The sequence below is a fragment of the Hypanus sabinus genome, chromosome 1, assembly GCF_030144855.1.
Source record: "Hypanus sabinus isolate sHypSab1 chromosome 1, sHypSab1.hap1, whole genome shotgun sequence".
In the NCBI taxonomy this organism is placed as follows: Eukaryota; Metazoa; Chordata; class Chondrichthyes; order Myliobatiformes; family Dasyatidae; genus Hypanus; species Hypanus sabinus.
This window is the reverse complement of record NC_082706.1, coordinates 61,162,495-61,182,827: the sequence shown is the minus strand read 5'-3', so window position 1 is coordinate 61,182,827 and position 20,333 is coordinate 61,162,495. Positions and strand designations below refer to the sequence as shown.

The window sequence follows — 20,333 nt, the reverse complement described above, 5'->3', positions numbered from 1 at the left end:
GATAATTATGTGGGATTTTAATATGAATGTGGATTGGGAAAGTCAGGAAGTGTTATGTACCCATGGGTATCTTGTCCCTGTCACGTGACCATGATGTAATTGAGGCTATGCTGGGCATGAGGTAATGGTCTTCTGGTGGTGGAGTGACGTCATTTTCCCGCCAGTAAGAGGTCATATGATAGTTTTTTTTCCAATAGGGTATAAAAGGAGAACCGCTCCCTGTGAGGTGGGGCAGTCCGTGGTTGAATTCGCCAGATATTCCCGTTTCGCTGCATATTTCGATGTTGTGATGTAGTTTCGTTTAAAAGGGGAGTTTTACTTTCTGTCTTAAGTCCCCAAGGTTATTGCTGGCAGTTTTGCTAAAGTACTGCCAGTTCAGCAGTTGGAGAGTGATGATTTGTCAAAGTTCGAGAAGCCAAAGGATCGTGGAAAGTTGATTTCGACGGTGAAACAGGTTAGACCTTGTTTGATCCTCATTCGGAAGGAATTCTTCACCCGAGCCCATGTCAGTCCCTGCTGTAAGAGCAGAAAGGGCTGGGTGCAGAGTTTCGCCAAGGGAAGGTCAGTGCCTTTAAGCCATTTCATTTTATTCATCGTAATTCCATTGATCAAAGCATACTTCGACTGGGATAAGCAGTAACACCACAAAGGAGAACTTAAATTATTTCAAGGGAAGTCTCTGCCAAGCAACTGTGTAAATTTTGGACTTTGGCATTACAACTTCTAGGAACTGTCTTTGCAATACTACTTTAAAGAACTGACTTGCATTTCTCGCTTTAAGAATTGTTCAAGCTGCCGTATCGCAACTGACTTCCAGTTAAGTTAGTCGTTTGTTTTCTTTTGGGTTTTTTTTAGCAGTGTTTAATAAATGTTTTATTTGTTTTAAAAGAAAACCTGTCTCAGTCATATATTCATTGATGCTGGATCATAACAGAAGGTACTGGATCTCAGGAAAGGGAATTTGTAGAATGCCTACAGGATGGCTTTTTGGAGCAGCTTGTCCATAAGCCCACCAGGGGATCAGCTGTTTTGTGCTGTGTAATGAGCCTGAGGTGATTAGGGAGCTGGAGGTAATGGAACCCCTTGGAAGTAGTGATCATAATATGATCGAGTTCAGTTTCAAATTTGAAAAGGAGAAGCTGGCATCAGGTGTATCGATATTTCAGCAGAACAAAGGAAATTACAGTTGTATCAGAGAGGAACTGGCCCAAGTTGATTGGAAAAGTAAGCTAGATGGAGGGATGGTAGAGCAGAATTGGATGAAATTCCTACAAGAAATAAGGAAAGTGCAGGAAAAATATATTCCAAGAAAAAAGAAAATCATGAATGGAAAAATGGTACAAATGTGGCTAATGAGAGAGGTTAAGGCTAAAATAAAAGCAAAAGAGACGGCGTACAAGGAAGCAAAAATTAGTGGAAAAACTGAGGACTGGACATCTTTTAAAAACTTAAAGAAGGGAACAAAGAAAGTCATTAGGAAAGAAAAGATGAAGTTGGAAATTAACATAAAAATGGATACTAAAAGTTTTTAAAAAATATATTTAGAGTAAAAGAGTGACACGGGTAGATATAAGACGATTGAAAATGATGCTGGAGAAATTATAATGGGTAACAAAGAGATGGCAGAGAAACTAAATGAATATTTTACATCAGTCTTCACAGTGGACATTAGCAACATACCTGATAGCCAGAGGTCTCAGGGAATAAAATTAGGTATAGTCAAGATTACTAGAGAGAAAGTGCTTGGGAAGCTAAATGGACTAAGAATAGGTAAGTCTCCTGGACTGGATGAGGTGCACCCATCGGATCTGAAGGAAGTGGCTTTGGAGATTGTGGAAGCATTGGAAATGATCTTCCAGGAATCAGTAGACTCTGGCACAGTTCCGGAGGACTGGAAGGTTGCAAGTGTAATTCTGTTGTTTAAGAAAGGAGGGAGGCAGCAAAAAGAAAATTACAGATCTATTAATCAGACATCAGTAGTTGGAAAGTTATTGGAGTCAATCCTCAAGGACGAGGTTATGAAATACCTCGAGGTGCGTGATAAGATGGAACCAAGGCAGCATGATTTCATGAAGGGAAGGTCCTCCCTCACCAACCTATTGGAATTTTTTGAGATAATCTCAAATAAGATTGACAAGGGAGAGGCTGTGGATGTTGTGTATTTGGATTTTCAAAAGGCCTTCGATAAGGTGCCGCATAAGAGGCTGCTTAATAAGGTGTGAGCCCATGGAATTACAGGAAAAATACTGGAATGGGTGTAGCATTGACTGATAGGCAGAAAGCAAAGGGTGGGGATAAAGGGATCCTATTCTGGTTGGTTGCCAGTTACTAGTGGTGTTCCGCAAGGGACAGTGTTAGGGCTACTTCTTTTTACAATGTATATCGATGATTTAGATCATGGATTAAATGGTTTTGTGGCTAAGTTTGCAGATGACACTGAGATAGGTGGAGGAGCAGGAAGTGTTGAAGAAATGGAAAGGTTGCAGAGAGACTTGGTCAGTTTAGGAGAGTGGGCAAAGAAATGGCAGATGAGATACAATATTGACAAATGTACAGTTGCACATTTTGGAAGAAGAAATAATCGGGCAGATTATTATTTCGATGGGGAGAAATTTTAAAAAATCAGAAGTGCTAAGGGACTTGTGGGTCCTTGTGCAGGATATCCTAAAGGTTACCCACCAGGTTGGATCGGCTATGTTGGCATTCATTTCAAGAGGAATAGTGTATAATGAGTAAGGAGATGTTGATGAGGTTCTATGGGGCATTAGTGAGACCTCATTTGGAATACTGTGTGCAGTTTCAGGCCCCTTATCTTAGAATGGATGGACTAATGTTGGAGAGAGTTCAGAGCAGATTTACTAGGATGATTCCTGGAATGCAGGGGCCAACATATGAGGAGCGTTTGACGGCTCTTGGACTGTATTCATTAGAGTATAGAAGAATGAGAGGGGATCTCATAAAAACATTTTGAATGTTGAAAGGGTTGAACAGAGTAGATGTGGAAAGGCTGTTTCCCTTGGTGGGTGAGTCCAGGACAAGAGGCCACAGTCTTAGAATTAGAGGATACCCATTTAAAACAGATGAGGAGAGTTTTTTTTTAGCCGGAGGGTTGTGGATTTGTGGAATTTGTTGCCACATACAGCTGTGGAGGCCCAATCCTTGAGGGTGTTTAAGGAGGAGATTGATAGGTATCTAATTAGTCAGGGTATCAAGGGATATTGGGAAAAAGCCGGAAATTGGAACTAAATGGGAGAATAGTTTAGCTCAGTGGTTCCCAACCTTTTCTATGCCCCACACCCCTATGAACTGTTTGATAAATGTTCGCACCCCCTACAAAATTAATATCACATATGAAGATGAAGAAGTCTAATTTCTAATTTTTGAACCACATACAATACTGCGGGTGAACAAATTGAACGTAAAAAAATAAGGTATTAACTCAGTGCATAAAATACAAATATAAATTGAGCAATTAGATTCTAGTTTATTCAGAAAAAATTGTAAACAGTAAATTGATGAGACTCCTCAACTTTGAGGTGTAACTCCCAGGTAACACTGATGAGAATCCTCAACGCTGACTCGGGCAGCAGGAGACTGGTGTGAGTTTATGTCTCTCTCGACTCGGGCAGCGGGAGACTGGAGTGTGCTTGGGACAAACGTTACCACCATTTCTCAAGGCACACTGGCAGCTAGCTGAGTGATGACTCGTGACTTGTCACTCAAGCACACAAACCACTCTTTATCGTTCCCCCTGAAAAACCATCTCGCACCCCCCGGGGGTGCGGGCACCCCAGGTTGGGAACCCCTGGTTTAGCTCATGGTGGAGTGGTGGAGCAGACTCGATGGGCTGAATGGCCTGCTTCTGCTCCTGTCTTGTGATCTTGTGAGAAGGAGACTGACCTAATGCCGGTCAATGGGATGAATGTAAATGGGTAAATAGGTCAGCACAGAGGTGATGGGTGGAAGGGCACGTTTCTATGCTGTATGGCGATGGCTCTGTGACTTTAAATGTACTGACTGAGACCCCAAAGTTCCCACTTCCCCCCCCATGCAGAGAATTCCAAACAGATAGTGACCCCTGACCCTTGACTCCTCAGACAGGGAAGAGTGCTGCCTGCTGAGCCCTAAAAGAATTTTGTGCTTCCCTGTGATCTTTCATTCTTCTAAACAGGGAACAGAGAACATAGAACACTACAGGGCAGGAACAAGCCCTTCATTCAATGTTAACATTCATTTGTGACTGTGAAGTGGGGGAGTGTGAAAAGGAGGTGATAATGAGAAGCAGCAGGGGAGAGATGAACAGCAGATTGAACCAGAACCAGGTGGGGGAGGGTTGGAAAGCCCATGGTTGAACTGTGTGTGTAGACGTAACGAGAAGCTGGAGGGGGACAAAGTTGGGGGTTGCGGCTCCCCTTGTCCCCTTTCCCACAACCCATCACTCACAGCCCCTCATTAGAACAGGGGATGAATTTGCAGGGGTTGTTAAGCAACACGGGTCCTGATGAAGGGTTTCAAACTGAACGATCAACTGTTTACTCTTTTCCATTGATGCTTCCTGGCCTGCTGAGATTCTCCAGTATTTTGTGTATGTTGCTCCTCTTTAAATCTACCAAGCTCAAGAGTGAAATGACCTTTGCAATTTCCCATTGTCTTGAATGATCCAGAATCTAGTTATTCTTGGAAAATCATTAATAATGCCTCAACATCCTCTTCAGTGACCTCTTTCTGAACTCTTGGGTATAGTCAATCTGGTCCAAGTGATTTATCTACCTTCAGACTTTTCATCTTCCCATACACCTTCCTTTAGTAATAGCAACAACACTCATTTTTGTCTCCTGTCACTCTCACATTTCTGACACACACCTAGTATCATCAAACATGAGGAAATCTGCAGATGCTGGAAATTCAAACAATACACACAAAATGCTGGCGGACCACAGCAGGCCAGGCAGCATCTATAAGGAGAAGCACTGTCCACGGTTCGGGCTGAGACCCTTCATCCCAGACAAAGCCCGAAACGTCAGCAGTGCTTCTTCTTACAGATGCTGCCTGGCCTGCTGTATTCCACCCGCATTTTGTGTGTGTTGCTAGTATCATCAGCAGTGAGGATTGACACAAAATACTAAGCAAGTAACTCTCTGTCTCCTATTTTGATCTCTCCAGTGCCATTTTCTAGGGGTCCAATGTCTACTCTCACCTCTCCTTTACTCTTCACATTTTTGTATCCTCTTGTGTATTGTTGGCAAACTTTCCCTCATATCTCATCTTTTCTCTCCTCGTGGCTTTTTAGTTGCTTTCTGTTCATTATCAAAACCTTCTCTATCCTCCAACTTCATGCTAATTTGTGCTACATTTTATGTCCTTTTTTTTGCTTTTATCCTCCCTTGAGAATACTTCTTCATCTTTTGGATGTATCAAACTTGTGCCTTGCCTTCCGAATTGTCCCACAAACTCCCATCTTTGCTGTTCTGCTATCATCCCTGCTCGTGTCCCTTTGCAATTTACTTTGGTTAGCTCCTCCTTCATGCCCCTGTAACTAACTTTACTCTAATACTGATACATTTGACCTTATCTCCCTCCCCCTCTCAAAATGAGGGGTGAATTCTATTACTTTAAGATCACTGCTTCCTAAAGGTTCTTTTTACTTTAAACTGCCTTATCATATCTGTTCATTATACAAATCCCAGTCAGACTTGCCTTTCTCCCATTGGGCTCAACCCGAAGCTGTTCTTAAAAAGCCATCTCAGAGAGGTGTTCTACAAATTCCCTCTCTTGGGCTGCAGCAACAACACAATTTTTTAAAATCTACCTGAATGTTGAAATCCCCCGTTCCTACTGTCACCTTACACTTTTTACACGCCTTTATTATTTCCTGCTGTAATTTGTACCCCGCTTTTTTTCCCTGACTACTATTTGGAGGCCTGTATATAATTCTCACCAGGGTCTTTTTACCCTTGCAGGTTCTCAATACCCACACTGATTTTATAAATTTACCAGCAGAGCCTCCCCATCCCCTCTGCCTACCTGCCTGTCCTTTGAATACAAGGTGTATCCTTGAATGTTGAACTTCAAGCAAGGATTTCCTTTCAGCCACAACTCAGTGATGCCAACAATGTTGTACCTGCCAATCTCTACCTGAGCTACAACATCATCAACCTTATTCCATATACTGGTGTGTTCAAATATGACACCATCAGTCCTGTATTCATCAGCTTACTCGACACTGTCTCATGTGAGCTGAAACAAGACCTTTGATGTCAATGACAGACCACACTTGGGGTATTGTGTGCATATCTGGTTCCCCTACAATGGGGAGGATGCCATTACACTGGACAGGAAGCTTCAGGAGGATGTTACTTGGACTGGCGGCTAGGTTCAAAAGGACAGAGTGGGTAAGCTGGATCTAATCACCTGGAGTGTAGGATGTTGAGGGATGACCCTTATCAAGGTATATAAATTCATAAGGGGCTTAGATAAGATAAGTCTCTTTCCCAGAACATGGGAGTACAGAGCCAGAGGGCACAGGTTGAAGATGAGGGGTTCATGGGATACCTCACAGAGAGGGAAGTGGGCAGATGGAATTTGCTGTTAGCAGATGCTGTAAAAACGGGTATAATTAAAACGTTTTAAAATAACTTTAGACAAGTACAAAGATAGGAAATAGTTCGAGGGATATGGGGCAAACACACACGAACGGGACACACTCAAGAAGACATCTTAATCTTGCAGATTGATGAAGTGGACCGTGGATTTAACATCAGTCAAACCGTTCTGAGATCATCCTCTTGAGGAATTTCACCCTGGAGTCTGTCTGTTAACTGTGGATGTGACGTCACGTCAGAGGGCAGCTCAGTGTCTCAGAACAGACAGACTGGGTAAGGACGGCAGCTTTGAATCCTAAATGCGAATTTGTGCCTGTCCGTTTGACAGTGTGTCACACTGATTTTTTGTGTGTGTGTGTGTGGTAAATATCAGAGTGGTGTGTGTACACATTGAAGGAGAGTGTGTACATTGAAGTATTTGTATGTCACAGTGTGTCATCACATGTCTGGTGTGTGCTGACAATGTGTGATATGTGTGAGTTGTTTAAATAAATTAATTACTGTGTCTGAAGAGAATGGTTTCCAGGTTACTGAGGGAAATAACAGTATACATTGCTGAGGCTCTGACTACAATCTGCCAGTCCTTCTTGCGTATGTGAGTAGGAGCTTTGCCAGGTCAGTTATGTTGTGGTATGTGCTTCTCCTGAGATATAACCTGACCGATGTCAATGCTGATTGATGCGTCTGGGCTCAGTCTCACAATGCTTCTATAGTTGTACTCTAGAGAGCATTCTGATAGGCTGCCTCAGTGTCTGGTATGGAGGGGCTACTGCACATGACCAAAAGAAGCTGCAGAAGGTTGTAAATCTAGTTAGCTCCATCTTGGGTACTAGCCTACAAAGTACCCAGGACATCTTCAGAGAGCAGTGTCTCAGAAAGGCAGCTTACACTATTAAGGGCCTTCAGCACCCAGGGCATGCCTTATTCTCACTGTTACCATCAGGTAGGAGGTACAGAAGCCTGAAGGCACACACTTAATGATTCAGGAACATCTTCTTCCGCTCTGCCATCCAATTCCTAAATGGACATTGAAGCTTTGGACACTACCACACTTTTTAAAAAAATATACAGTATTTCTGTTCTTGCACATTTTTTAATCTATTCAATATATGTATACTGTAATTGATTTACTTATTTACTATTATTATTTTTATTTTTATTTATTATTACCTTCTTTTTTCTGCTAGATTATGTACTGCATTGACTGCTGCTGCTAAGTTAACAAATTTCATGTCACATGCCGGAGATAATAAACCTGATTCTGATGGTTTCATAACCATGAGACAGAGGAACAGAATTAAGCCATTTGACCCATCAAGTCTACTGCGTCATTCAATCATGGCTGATCCTTCTCTCCCTGTTCAGCCCCACTCCCCGGCCTTTCCCCGTAACCTTTGATGCCGTGTTCATTCTAGAACCTATTAAGTTGTTTAGACTTTCCTACCATGGGAAACATCCTTTCAACTTCTATCAACACACACAAAATGCTGGTGGAACACAGCAGTTCAGGCAACATCTGTAAGGAGAAGCAGTTCTCCTGCACTTCAACTTCTATTCTGTTTTGGTCTTTCAACATTTGCTAGTTTTCAATGAGATCCCCGCTCATCCTTCTAAATTCCAGCGAGCACAGTCACAGAGCTATCAAATGTTCCTATGATAACCCTTTCATTCCCAGAATCATCCTTATGAACATCTTCTGAACCCTCTGGAATGCCTGCACATCTTTTCTCAGATGAGGAGCCCAAAACTGTTCACAATACTCAAGGTGAGGCCTCACTGGTGCCTTATAAAGCCTCAGCATCATGTCCCTGCTTTTGTATTCTAGACCTCTTGAATTGACCGCTGACATTGCATTTGCCTTCCTCACCACTGACTCAACCTTCAAGTTAACCTTCAGGGTGTTCTGCACAAGCACTCCCAAGTCCATTTGCATCTCAGATTTTTAGATTTTCTTCCCATTAAAAAAAAATCTGCACATTATTTCTGCTATCAAAGTGCACGACCATGCATTTTCCACCATTGTATATCATTTGCCACATTTTTGCCCATTCTCCTCATCCTTCTGCATCCTACCTGTTTCCTCAACACTACTGGCCACTCCACCAACCTTTGTATCATCTGAAAACTTGGCAACAAAGCCATCTATTCCAGCAGTGAAATCATTGATATACAGCATAATATGAAGTGGTACCAACACTGACCCCTGTGGAACACCACTAGTCAACGGCAGCCAACCCGAAAAGGATCCTCTCACTGCTTCCCACCAATCAGCCAATGTTCAAACCAGGTCAATAACTTTTCTATAATACCATGGCTCTTAACTTTGTAAGCAGCCTCAGGTGTGTCACTTTGTCAAAGGCTTTCTGAAAGTCGAAATGTGCAATATCCACTGCATCCCCTTTATCTAGCCTACTTGTAATCTCCTCAAAGAATTCCAACAGATATGTCAGGCAAGATATTCCTTTCAGGAAACCATACTGACTTTGTCCTATCTTGTCCCATGTCAGCAAGTATTCCATAACCTCATAATTATCATTTGACTCCAACATCTTCCCAACCACTGAGTTGAAGCTAACTGGTCTATAATTTCCTTTCTGTTGCCTTCCTCCTTACTAAATGAGTGGAGTGACTTTTGCAAGTTTCCAGTCTTCTGGCACCATGCTAGAGTCCAATGATTTTTGAAAGATCATTACTAATGTCTCCACTATGTCTACCACTACCTCTTTCAGAACACTGGGATGAGTTCATCTGATCCGAGTGACTTGTGTAGCTTTAGGTCTTCCACCTTTTTGAGCACCTTTGCCTTGTATTAGTAACCACTCACCTCTCTTCCCTCAGCCCCTTCAACATCTGCCACACTTCTAGAGTCTTCTACAGTGAGGACTGATGCAAATTACTCACTTGTTCATCTGCCATCTCTTTGACCCCTGTTATTATGTATCCTGCCTCATTTTCTAGCAGTCCTATATCCATTCTCATCTCTATTTTTTACTTGAAAAAAACTTTCACTATTCACTATGAAAATATTTGCTAGCTTGCTTTCATATTTCATTTTCCCCTCTCAATGATAATTTTAGTTGCTCTCCGTGGTACTAAAAAGCTTCCCAATTCTCTGTCTTCCTACTAATGCCCTCTGCTTTTGCTTTTACATTATCTTGTCATCCCTTGTCACTCACAGTTGTACTATTTTGCCACTTGAGTATTTATTTATTTTTGGAATACATCTATCCTGCACCTTCATCATTTTCCCAGAAAAGCACACCATTGCTGCTCTGCTATCAGCCCCGCCAGCATCTCCTTCCGATTTTCTTTGGCCAACTCCTCTCTCAGACCACTGTAATTTCTTTTATTCCTCTGAAATATTACAACATCAGACTTTACTTTCTCCTTATCAAATTTCAAATTGACCTCAGTCATGTTGAGAGCACTGCCTCCTAAGGGTTATTTTATGTTAAGTTCCCTAATCACCTCCGGTTCAATACATAACACCCAATCCAGTAGAACTGTTCTCCTAGTTGTCTCAACGTCAAACCGCTCTCAAAAGCCATCGCACAGCATTCAACAAATTCACTCTCTTGCAACCAACCTGATTTTCCCAATTGACCTGCATGTTGAAATCTCCCATAGAAACATAGAAAGCACAATACAGGCCCTTCGGCCCATGAAGCTGTGCCAGACATGTCCTTACCTTAGAATATACCTAGAGTCTCCCGTAGCCCTCTATTTTTCTAAGCTCCATGTCTCTTCAACGACCGTATTGTATCCGCCTACATCACTGTCGCCAACATCCCATTCCATGCACTCACCACTCTCTGCGTAAAAAAAAAACTTACCCCTGACATCTGCTCTGTACCAACTTCCAAGCACCTTAAAACTGTGCCCATTACTATCATAATATTGTCCTTTTCATGTGCCTTTTCTAATTTCCTGTTGTAATCTGTGATCCACATCGCAGCTACTGTTGGGATGCCTGTATAAAACTGCCATCAGGGTCCTTTTTATCTTTACATTTTCTTAACTCAACCCACAAGGATGCAACATTTTCCGATCCTACATCACATCTTTCTACTGATTTACCAGCAGAGCCACGTCACCCTCTCTGCCTTCCTTCCTATACCACCGAAACATTGTGTAACCTTGGACATTCAGCTTCAACTACAACCATCCTTCAGCCACGATTCTGTGATAGTCACATCATACCTGACGATCTGTCAAAGAGCAACAAGATCGTCCACCTTATTTCTTACACTCCATGAATTGAGATAAAACACTTTGAGTACTGTATTTGCTACCCTTTTTAATTCTGTATTCCGAAAGCACTGATACCCTGCTGGCTGAAATTTTGTCCTCGCTGCTCTGCCCACCCTTCCTGACAGTCTGACTGCACGCTATCTCAGCTTTATTTTTTACCATCAATCCTATCCAGAGTCCCTTCACTCTAGTTCCTACCCCCCTGTCAAATTAGTTGAAACCCTCCCCAACAGCTCTATCAAACCTCTTAGCGAGAACATACCTTCAAGATTGGCAGAGGTGGGGCAAGTGGAGTGAGTGCAGGGATTGTCTGAGCAGGTAAGCTCTTGGGAGTCTGTTTCCTGTTGTTTTCAGGAGCAGGTGATTTAAAAACAGGTCGGGACGGGCCTGTAACACATACCTTCAAGGTGGGCAGAGGTGCGGCAAATGAAACGAATTAGTCAATTTATCAGCCAATGAAAGCAAGGTTTGCTCTAGGGGAGTGGCCCTTGTTGAGGGAAGTGCCTTGTGAGAAAAGTGTGAGTCTTTGGCTTGAGAGTCTTCGGCGAGGAGGCTAAGGGAGGAGACCACGCCACAGTTGGAGAGGGTGAGAGGTGGTGAAGAGATGACAGGTAAACTGATTCAGTGTGATGCTTGCTTGATGTGGGAGGTCAGGGACACTCATGGTGCCTCAGGCTGCTACAACTGTGAAAAATGCGTCCAGGTTCAGCTCCTGAAGGACCATGTTGGGACACTGGAGAGGCAAATGGATGACCTCAGGTTCATCTGGGAAAACAAAAGTTTTCTGGACAGGACCTACAGTGAGATCGTTACACCGAAGATACCAGAAGAGAGAAGGGGGGGTGACGATCAGGAAGGGATGGATGCTTGAAGTACAGGAGACCCCGGGGGATGTGCCACTTGAAAACAGGTTCACCCTCTTGGAAGCCATCGGGCCAGAAGTCACTGCCAGTCTGAGAGGTGGACAGGTCTGCGAGTCAAAAATTGGCACTGAAGGAAAGCCGAGGACGTCAGGAAGAGCCGTGGTAGTAGGGGACTCCATAGTGAGAGGTATAGAAAGGGGTTTCTGCGGCAACAGGCAGGATTTAAGGATGGTGTTGCCTCCCTGGTGTCAGGATCCAGGTCGTCATGGACCAATTGCAGGGCATCCTCAAGGGTGAAGGTGAACAGCCGGAAGTGGTCGTGCATGTCGGCACAAATGACATCAGGAAGGAGAGGAAAGAAATTCTGCAGCGTGACTTCCGAAAACTCGGAAGGCTGAAAAGCAGGACCTCCAGCGTGCTTATCTCCGGTTTGCTTCCAGTTCCTCATGCTGGTAAGGGCAGGAACAGGGAGATAGGGGATCTGAATTTGTGGATGAAGAGCTGGTGTGGGAAGCAGGGATTAAGATTCTGAGACCACTGGGATCTGTTTTGGGGTAGGGATGAATTGTACAAAGGAGACACGTTGCACCTGAACAGGCAGGGGACCAGCATTCTGGCAGTCAGGTTTGCCACTGCTACATGGGTGTCTTTAAACTAATAAGTGGGGAGGGGGATGAACTGGAAATATAAGGATGGAGTTAAAGGGAAAGAGAGAATAAGAAAAGTTAAGAAGATGACAGAATTAAAGCATTAGAAAGCTCAAGAAAGGATCGGAGAGTATGGCCAAGTGCAATAGGAATCGATATGAAAGGTGAGGGGAGTAATGGATCAAAAGTATTATATATGAATGTACGAAGTATAAGAAATAACATGGATGAGCGTGAGGCTCAGTTGGAAATTGGCAAGTATAATCTTGTATGAATAACGGAGACATGGTTGCAAGAGGACCAGGGCTGGGGAATGAATATTCAAGGGTATACGTCCTATCGAAAGGACAGACAGGTGGGCAAAGGGGGTGGTGTGGCTCTGTTGGTGAGGAATGAAATTCAGACCCTTGCAAAAGGTGACATAGAATCAGGAGATGTAGAGTCAGTATGGATACAACTGAGAAATTGTAAGGGCAAAAAAACCCTAATGGGAGTTATCTACAAGCCCCGAAATAGTAGCCTGGAAATAGGGTGCAAGCTAAATCAAGAGTTAAAATTGGCATGTCGCAAAGGTGATGCTACGGTTGTAATGGGGGATTTCAACATGCAGGTAGACTGGGAAAATCAGGTTGGTACTGGACCCCAAGAAAGGGAGTTTGTGGAGTGCCTCTGAGATGGATTCTTAGAGCAGCTTGTACTGGAGCCTACCAGGGAGAAGGCAATTCTGGATCTAGTGTTGTGTAATGAACCGGATTTGATAAGGGAACTCGAGGTAAAGGAGCCATTAGGAGGCAGTGACCATAATATCTACAATTTAAGAGGGAGAAGGGAAAATCAGAGGTGTCAGTATCACAGTTGAACAAAGGGGACTATGGAGCCACGAGGGAGGAACTGGCCAAAGTTGACTGGAAGGATACCCTAGCAGGGATGACAGTGGAACAATAATGGCAGGTATTTCTGGGAATAATACAGAAGGTGCAGGATCAGTTCATTCCAAAGAGAAAGTAAGATTCTAAGGGGACTGTAGCTGAGAAGGGAAGTCAAGGACAGTATAAAAATAAAAGAGAATAAGTATTACATAGCAAAGATGAGCAGGAAGCCAGAGGAATGGGAAAATTTTAAAGAGCAACAGAAGATAACTAAAAAGGCAATACGGGGAGAAAAGATGAGGTACGAAGGTAAGCTAGCCAAGAATATAAAGGAGGATAGCAAAAGCTTCTTTAGGTATGTGAAGAGGAAAAAAATTAGTTAAGAGCAAAGTTGGGCCATTGAAGGCAGAAACAGGATTTGGATAGCAGTAACAGGATCAGTCCAAGTCAGCATGGATTTACGAAGGGGAAATTATGCTTGACTAATCTTCTGGAATTTTTTGAGGACGTCACTATGAAAATGGACAAGGGAGAGTCAGTGGATGTAGTGTACTTGGACTTTCAGAAAGCCTTTGATAAGGTCTCACATAGGAGATTAGTGGGCAAAATTAGAGCACATGGTATTGGGGGTAGGGTACTGACATGGATAGAAAATTGGTTGGCAGACAGGAAACAGAGTAGGGATAAATGGGTAACATGAGTGAATCTGCAGATGCTGGAAATAAATAAAAATACAAAATGCTGGCAGAACTCAGCAAGCCAGACAGCATCTATGGGAGGAGGTAGTGACGACATTTCGGGCTGAAACCCTTCATCAGGAACCATTCGACACCATCCTGATGAAGGGTTTCAGCCAGAAACGGTCCTTTTCAGAATTGCAGGCAGTGACCAGTAGGGTACCGCAAGGCTCGGTGCAGGGACCGCAGCTATTTACAATATACATTAATGATTTAGATGAAGGGATTAAAAGTAACATTAGCAAATTTGCAGATGACACAAAGCTGGGTGGCAGTGTGAAATATTAGGAGGATGTTAGGAGAATGCAGGGTGACTTGGACAGGTTGGGTGAGTGGGTAGATGCATGGCAGATGCAGTTTAATGTGGATAAATGTGAGGTGATCCACTTGGGTGGCAAGAACAGGAAGGCAGAGTACTATCTGAATGATGTCAAGTTAGGAAAAGGGGAAGTACAGCGAGATTTAGGTGTCCTTGTTCATCAGTCACTGAAAGCAAGCATGCAGGTACAGCATGCAGTGAAGAGAGCTAATGGCATGCTGGCCTTCATAACAAAGCGAGTTTAGTATAGAAGCAAAGAGGTCCTTCTGCAGTTGTACAGGGCCTTGGTGAGACCACACCTGGAGTATTTTGTTCAGTGTTGGTCTTCAAATTTGAGGAAGGACATTCTTGCTATTGAGGGAGTGCAACGTAGGTTCACAAAGTTAATTCCTGGGATGGTGAGACTGTCATATGTTGAAAGATTGGAGCGACTGGACTTGTATACACTGGAATTTAGAAGGATGAGAGGGGATCTGATTGAAACATATAAGATTATTAAGGGATTGGACACACTAGAGGCAGGAAGCATGTTCCGGATGTTGGGGGAGTCCAGAACCAGAGGCCACAGTTTAAGAATAAGGGGTAGGCCATTTAGAACTGTGTTTAGGAAAAACTTTTTCACCCAGAGAATTGTGGATCAATGCAATGCTCTGCCTCAGAAGGCAGTGGAGGCCAATTCTCTGGATGCTTTCAAGAAAGAGTTAGATAGAGTTCTTAAAGATAGCAGAGTCAAGGGATATGGGAGAAGGCAGGAACGGATTACTGATTGTGGATGATCAGCCATGATCACAGTGAATGGCTGTGATGGCTCAAAGGGCCGAATGGCCTACTCCTGCACCTATTGTCTATTGTCTATAACATTGTTCCTCCTCGGGTTCAGGCGCAACACATACCTTTCTACAGGTCATCCCTCCCCCAAAAGAGATCATAATAATCCAATAACCCAAAGTCCTGCCCCCTGCACCAGCTTCTCAGCCATACATTTATCTACCAAAACATCCCTTACCTACCCTCACCAGCACATGGCACAGGCAGCAATCTAGAAATTATAATCCTGGAGATACAGCTTCTCAGCTTTCTACTGAGTTCTGTAAATTTTATTTCCAGGACCTATTTGCTTTTACTTCCAATGATATTGGTAGCAATATGTACCAAGGTATCTGGCTGTTTTTCATCCCTCTAAAATGCTGTGGACACGATCCAAGATGTCACTGCCCTGGCACCTAGGAAGCAACATACCATTTGGATGTTCTGTTCACGTCCACACATTCTCCTCTCTGCTCCCTTAACGATTGAGTCCCCTATCACTTCCGCTCCCCTCTTCTGCCTCTAACAGCAGTGAGAGCTGCTGATCCAGAAGGGGGTAGACCTGTGTCAATCAGAGTCTGTACTCATAGAGGATGAAGGACTTGTGTATTTTCCTGACAATCTTGTCACCACATTGATACCTGCTTTTATTCCCTGCAATATCATCAAGTTCCCAGCTCCTGTGGTAGAAATCAAACTCACATTTTGGCGCGACACACATAAAATGATGGTGGAATGCAGCAAGCCAGGCAGCATCTATAGGAAGAAGTACAGTCGACTTTTCGGGTCGAGACCCTTCGTCAGGACTAGCTCTTCTTTCACTTAGTCCTGACGAAGGGTCTTGGCCTGAAATGTCGACTGTACTTCTTCCTATAGATGCTGCCTGGCCTCCTGAGTTCAACCAGCATTTTGTGAGTGTTGCTTGAATTTTCAGCATCTGCAGATTTTCTCGTGTTCATGCGTTGGCGTGTTAATGCAGTGTGCCTGGGATCAGGACACAGAGGTTCATCTGCCAGTCCCATGTATTGGTTGTATTGTGACCCTGTGCTGGTGTGTTCAGGGGTCTGACATCTCCAGCTGACCATGTGACAGTGATGCCTCCCAGTCAGTGGGGTTGATGTGAAATAAACTTCAGTTCCCCAGTATTACAGCCAATCATTGCTTCAAATTAGAACTTAATTCAGCAAGGAGAAATTAATCTTTGTAAATTTTACCTTGATTAATGGCATCTGGTGTTTCTCTCAACACTGTGTTCAACAAATAGGGGTGATTGAACTTTTCAAACGGTTGGGCCTCATCTCTCACTGACAAATTCTGGAGTTTGTCATTAAAGCTGTAAATATTAAACAGCTGGTTATAAACTGCAATTTTGAACTATTTTATAAATTCATACTGGTTTTCAGTAAAAAGTATGTCCTACCTCCTGTTCCGATGAGATTCTGCCTGAAATAAATAAAACACAAGTATGAATAGACTTAGAATTACTGTCAACATCTTGAATTTTATCCAAATCATTACAAGTAGTTAAAAATTTCTAATCCCATAGTCACACACACGCATGAACAATACAAAACCATGGAGTCCATTACAGAGAACGTTTCTGGAACTTAAACCATTACTGAGAGGATGAAACTTACAGGAAAATGGATAGGTGTGCATTTTGATCTGGGTATGATGTCAGGATGATAAGATGGAAGAATGTAAGATCAGTGATGGATTTAGTTGTGTACAGGTGGAGAAATTATTTATCTATTTATGGGGAGAATTGTGGGGAGATGAAATTCCAGATTGATTTTGATAAATCCCATAAGAAATTTAGTGAAGAAGATGTGGAACTCACTGCCACAGGAGAGGTTGAGGCGGAACGGCAGAGACTGAATGCTATAGGGAAACAGGATAAACACATGAGGGACCACGGACTTCGGGGCACTGTTGCTGGGTGTGCTGGGTGTGGAGGAGGCTTGTGAAGCAGAGAAATTGACAAGAGAAGATGGACCAAATGGCCTGTTTATGATGGAGAATGGGATATAATCCCATGTGAAACTGATCTGGAAAAAGTAAAGAGACAGTGAAAGTTTCTGTAATCTGATGGAAACCGGATCTGGAGGATAAGTCTAATGTGTGGGTCACATTCTTTGCTCTCAATAATTGACAGAGAGACCCTCACACCCACCGCACCAGACATACACACAGCCAGTGACTGGAACTGGGTGTTAATGTGAGCTTTCGAGGATATTTAATCTGGTAATTAAGGACACAATCAGCAACTTTGTGTTAGGATCAGAGTAAATCATTTCAGAGAAGATTGCATTCTGTCCTGAGATGTACAGAAGTTGTAGAAATCCAGTTTTGGGAAAACAACAACCCTGAACAGTTGTATCAATTGTCTGGTGAGAAACGGTTTACTGCCATTTGAAAATGCTGTGTGTAGGAGCAACGTATGTTTGTATTGTATTCTGTGTTCCCTGTTTATTATGGTAGCTAGTCACGTGAGTGGGGGCGTGGTAAAAAACAAAGGGAATAAGTTACGTACTCGTACTTTATTCTGGGCAGTTTTAAGCTGGAGACAGACCTATATCACATTTTTTATTGACTGCTTTGTTGCAACTTAATTTATGATTAATTACGCTGAAGTTTCATCGCTTCAAGATTGTATGTTGCTAATAAAGGATCCAATACATGTCTTGGACATTTTGAAATGTCATTACTATAGTGGCTGGGGGTGCGTCATACAAGTATAACAACTTGTGTGAGGTCGCCAGCAGTGGCAATTGATTTGTTAGAATTAGCTGCTGTGCGGTGTGTATTTCAAATATACCACTGTTCATTTAGTGTCCTTTGACAGGAACAAATTGAAATATAATCCCTTACCTTCAGAAACATCACACTGTCTTTTTGATCCATCTGTTCCTTTAATTTTGAGATTTCCTCCTGAATAAGCCTTCTATCCTCCTGAATCGCATGAAGATTTTTCTCCATTGGATTTAAAATCCTCTCCTCTTCTTCTCTGAGATCCCTGAGTAAGCTCTGCTCTTTTTCAGTGATAACCTGACGCAATTTGGCAAACTGGGATGTGATGTGGGTCTGAACACTGTTGGACTGCTCCTGTCGAATGAAAGGTGAAGATTAATTTACTGTATTGCTGTGCTGCATTTCCAGCTGACATTAAGGTAAGCATTCTGTCCATTAACGCCCGTGCTAGTTCTGAGACATTCCTGTCAACCCCATTCACTCATATTTTCCTGAAACCTATTCTCCCTCATTGATCCATTAAGTCTCACCTGGTTCATATTGAACCTCCCCCACATTCACAGGGTTAATTGTAATTCACCGTTCATCCAGCATGTCCCTGGGGTGTGTCTGAAACTGTCGTGGTCACAGAGAGAACACGCAAACTCCACACAGACAGCACCAGGAATCAGGATCGAACCCAGGTCCCTGGATCTGCAATACTCTTATATTCTGCATTAAAGGGAGCAAAACTATACAATAATAGCAGAAATTCCACTCAGGAAGCTCACCCGAACTCCGGAAATCTTCTCTTCCTGTTGCTGCTCCTTTTCCTGGAGGTCTGATTTCATTTTTGTGAGAGAGTCTAAGGAAGATTTTAGCTGATCCTGAAAGTCAGAGTGCGAAGGTAAAATTTAAAAAATTACAACAAAACAAACAGGCGATCAAACCCGATCATCGCACAAAATGCCGGAGGAACTCAGTGAGTCAGGCAGCATCTACGCAGGGGAAATAAACAGTCGACATTTCGGGATGAGACCCTTCATTGGGAATGGGAAGGAATGGGACAGAAACCAGAATAAAAAGGTTGGGGGTGAGAACCAGCTGACAGGTGACGGGTAAGACAACGTGAGGAGGGGCGTGGGGGAGGGTGAGCAAGTGAGAGGGGACAGGGGGAAGCGACGAAGCTGGAGAAAAGGAATCTAATACGAGAGGACAATTGACCATGGAAGAAACGGGAGGAATGCGACTGATGAGGAGGGTGGAGGTGCAGGAATCAGATGTTGCAATTGTCCCGCTCGCAGGTATCGGTGCCGGGAGGGAGATCAGTAGAGAGGAGCGAGTAGAGAGCGATCCCGACAGACAGCGGTGAGTTATCGGAGTGCGGTGGCTGTGGGAAGTCCGAGGGAAAGATTTGCTTGGTGGTAGAATACTGATGGAGATGGCGGAAGATGCGGAGAACGGTATGTTGGCTATGGAGGCTCGTGCGGTGGTAGGAAGGACTTCAGAGATTCAGTTGATGAATTCGGCTTAGTTTTACCGTGCACATTTTAACAGCTTCTTTAATCGGCTTGAAGCGGTGCTCTGTGTGTTCCTCCGCATCTCTGCAGATCACACAGATCAGTGTCTTGTCTGTTTCACAAAAGAGCTTCAGTTCTTCCTCATGTTCCTCGCAGTGAAGTTTACTTTCCTTCCCTTTCGGATTCAGGTTTAGATTTCGAGCTTTTTCAGCCAGGTTTGCTAAGGCCCGATTGACCCTGAGGGTGCTGTCGGCAAACAGCTCTCTACATTCCGGGCAGGAGTTTCTCTCCTCCGTTTCCCAACGCCGTGTGATACATGAGCGACAGAAGTTGTGTCCGCACTCCAGTGTAACCGGATCGGTGAAGAAATCCAGGCAGATGGGACAAATTGCCTCCTCGGTTAAACTCTCGACCTGATGTTTCGAAGCCATGCTTACTCCCAGCACTTCCTGATTCAGAATGCTTTCACTTTCGGCGAGCAGGCGATCCCCTGCAGTACCGCGATTGTCCACTACACGCGCTGCAGACTCAGGGAATGAACATCATTTAACTGCACGTGTTGACTCGGAAGAACCTTGGTAAATTCCATACCAGGGTGGGATCAGAAACACATTAAACAGATGGAAACAGAAATGAAAACTTGGATTGACCAAGCTCGGCTACAAAAGGAGGAGGGTTGGGCATGGGGCTACCAATCCCATCCCGTAAAAACCCATTGATCTGGGATCGGAAGGACCCGCCCCCGGAAGACGATTGAATTCACATGGTGAGAGGAGAAGCCACAGGGCCGATGAACCTTCGCCCTGGTCAAAATGGTGAAGGGGAGAAGGGAAGGTGTGGGAGCAGTTCCTGAAACCTGGGGAAATCAATGTTCATGCTGTCAGCTTAGTGACTAGGCAGCCGGAGTATGATGTCACTCCTCCAACCGGGGAGTCGCCTCATAGTGGCAGGAATATTGGACTGGGAATGGGGAGTGGAATTACAATGG

At 43.7% G+C, this 20,333-nt stretch overlaps 1 protein-coding gene across 2 annotated transcripts in view; it reads right to left on the bottom strand.

Moving 5' to 3' along the window:
* LOC132394269 (zinc-binding protein A33-like) overlaps positions 1-19,831 on the bottom strand; it is a 42,463-nt gene extending 22,632 nt beyond the window's left edge. For both annotated transcript variants that reach the window (XM_059970199.1, XM_059970194.1), the window contains exons 1-5: positions 19,366-19,831; positions 18,617-18,712; positions 17,967-18,200; positions 16,516-16,538; positions 16,310-16,428 (exon numbers count right to left, since the gene is read on the bottom strand). In XM_059970199.1, coding sequence (XP_059826182.1) covers positions 16,310-16,428; positions 16,516-16,538; positions 17,967-18,200; positions 18,617-18,712; positions 19,366-19,776 — 883 coding nt within the window. In that variant the 5' untranslated portion in view covers positions 19,777-19,831. The remainder of the gene's footprint in view (positions 1-16,309; positions 16,429-16,515; positions 16,539-17,966; positions 18,201-18,616; positions 18,713-19,365) is intronic.
* Positions 19,832-20,333: the final 502 nt, after the last annotated feature.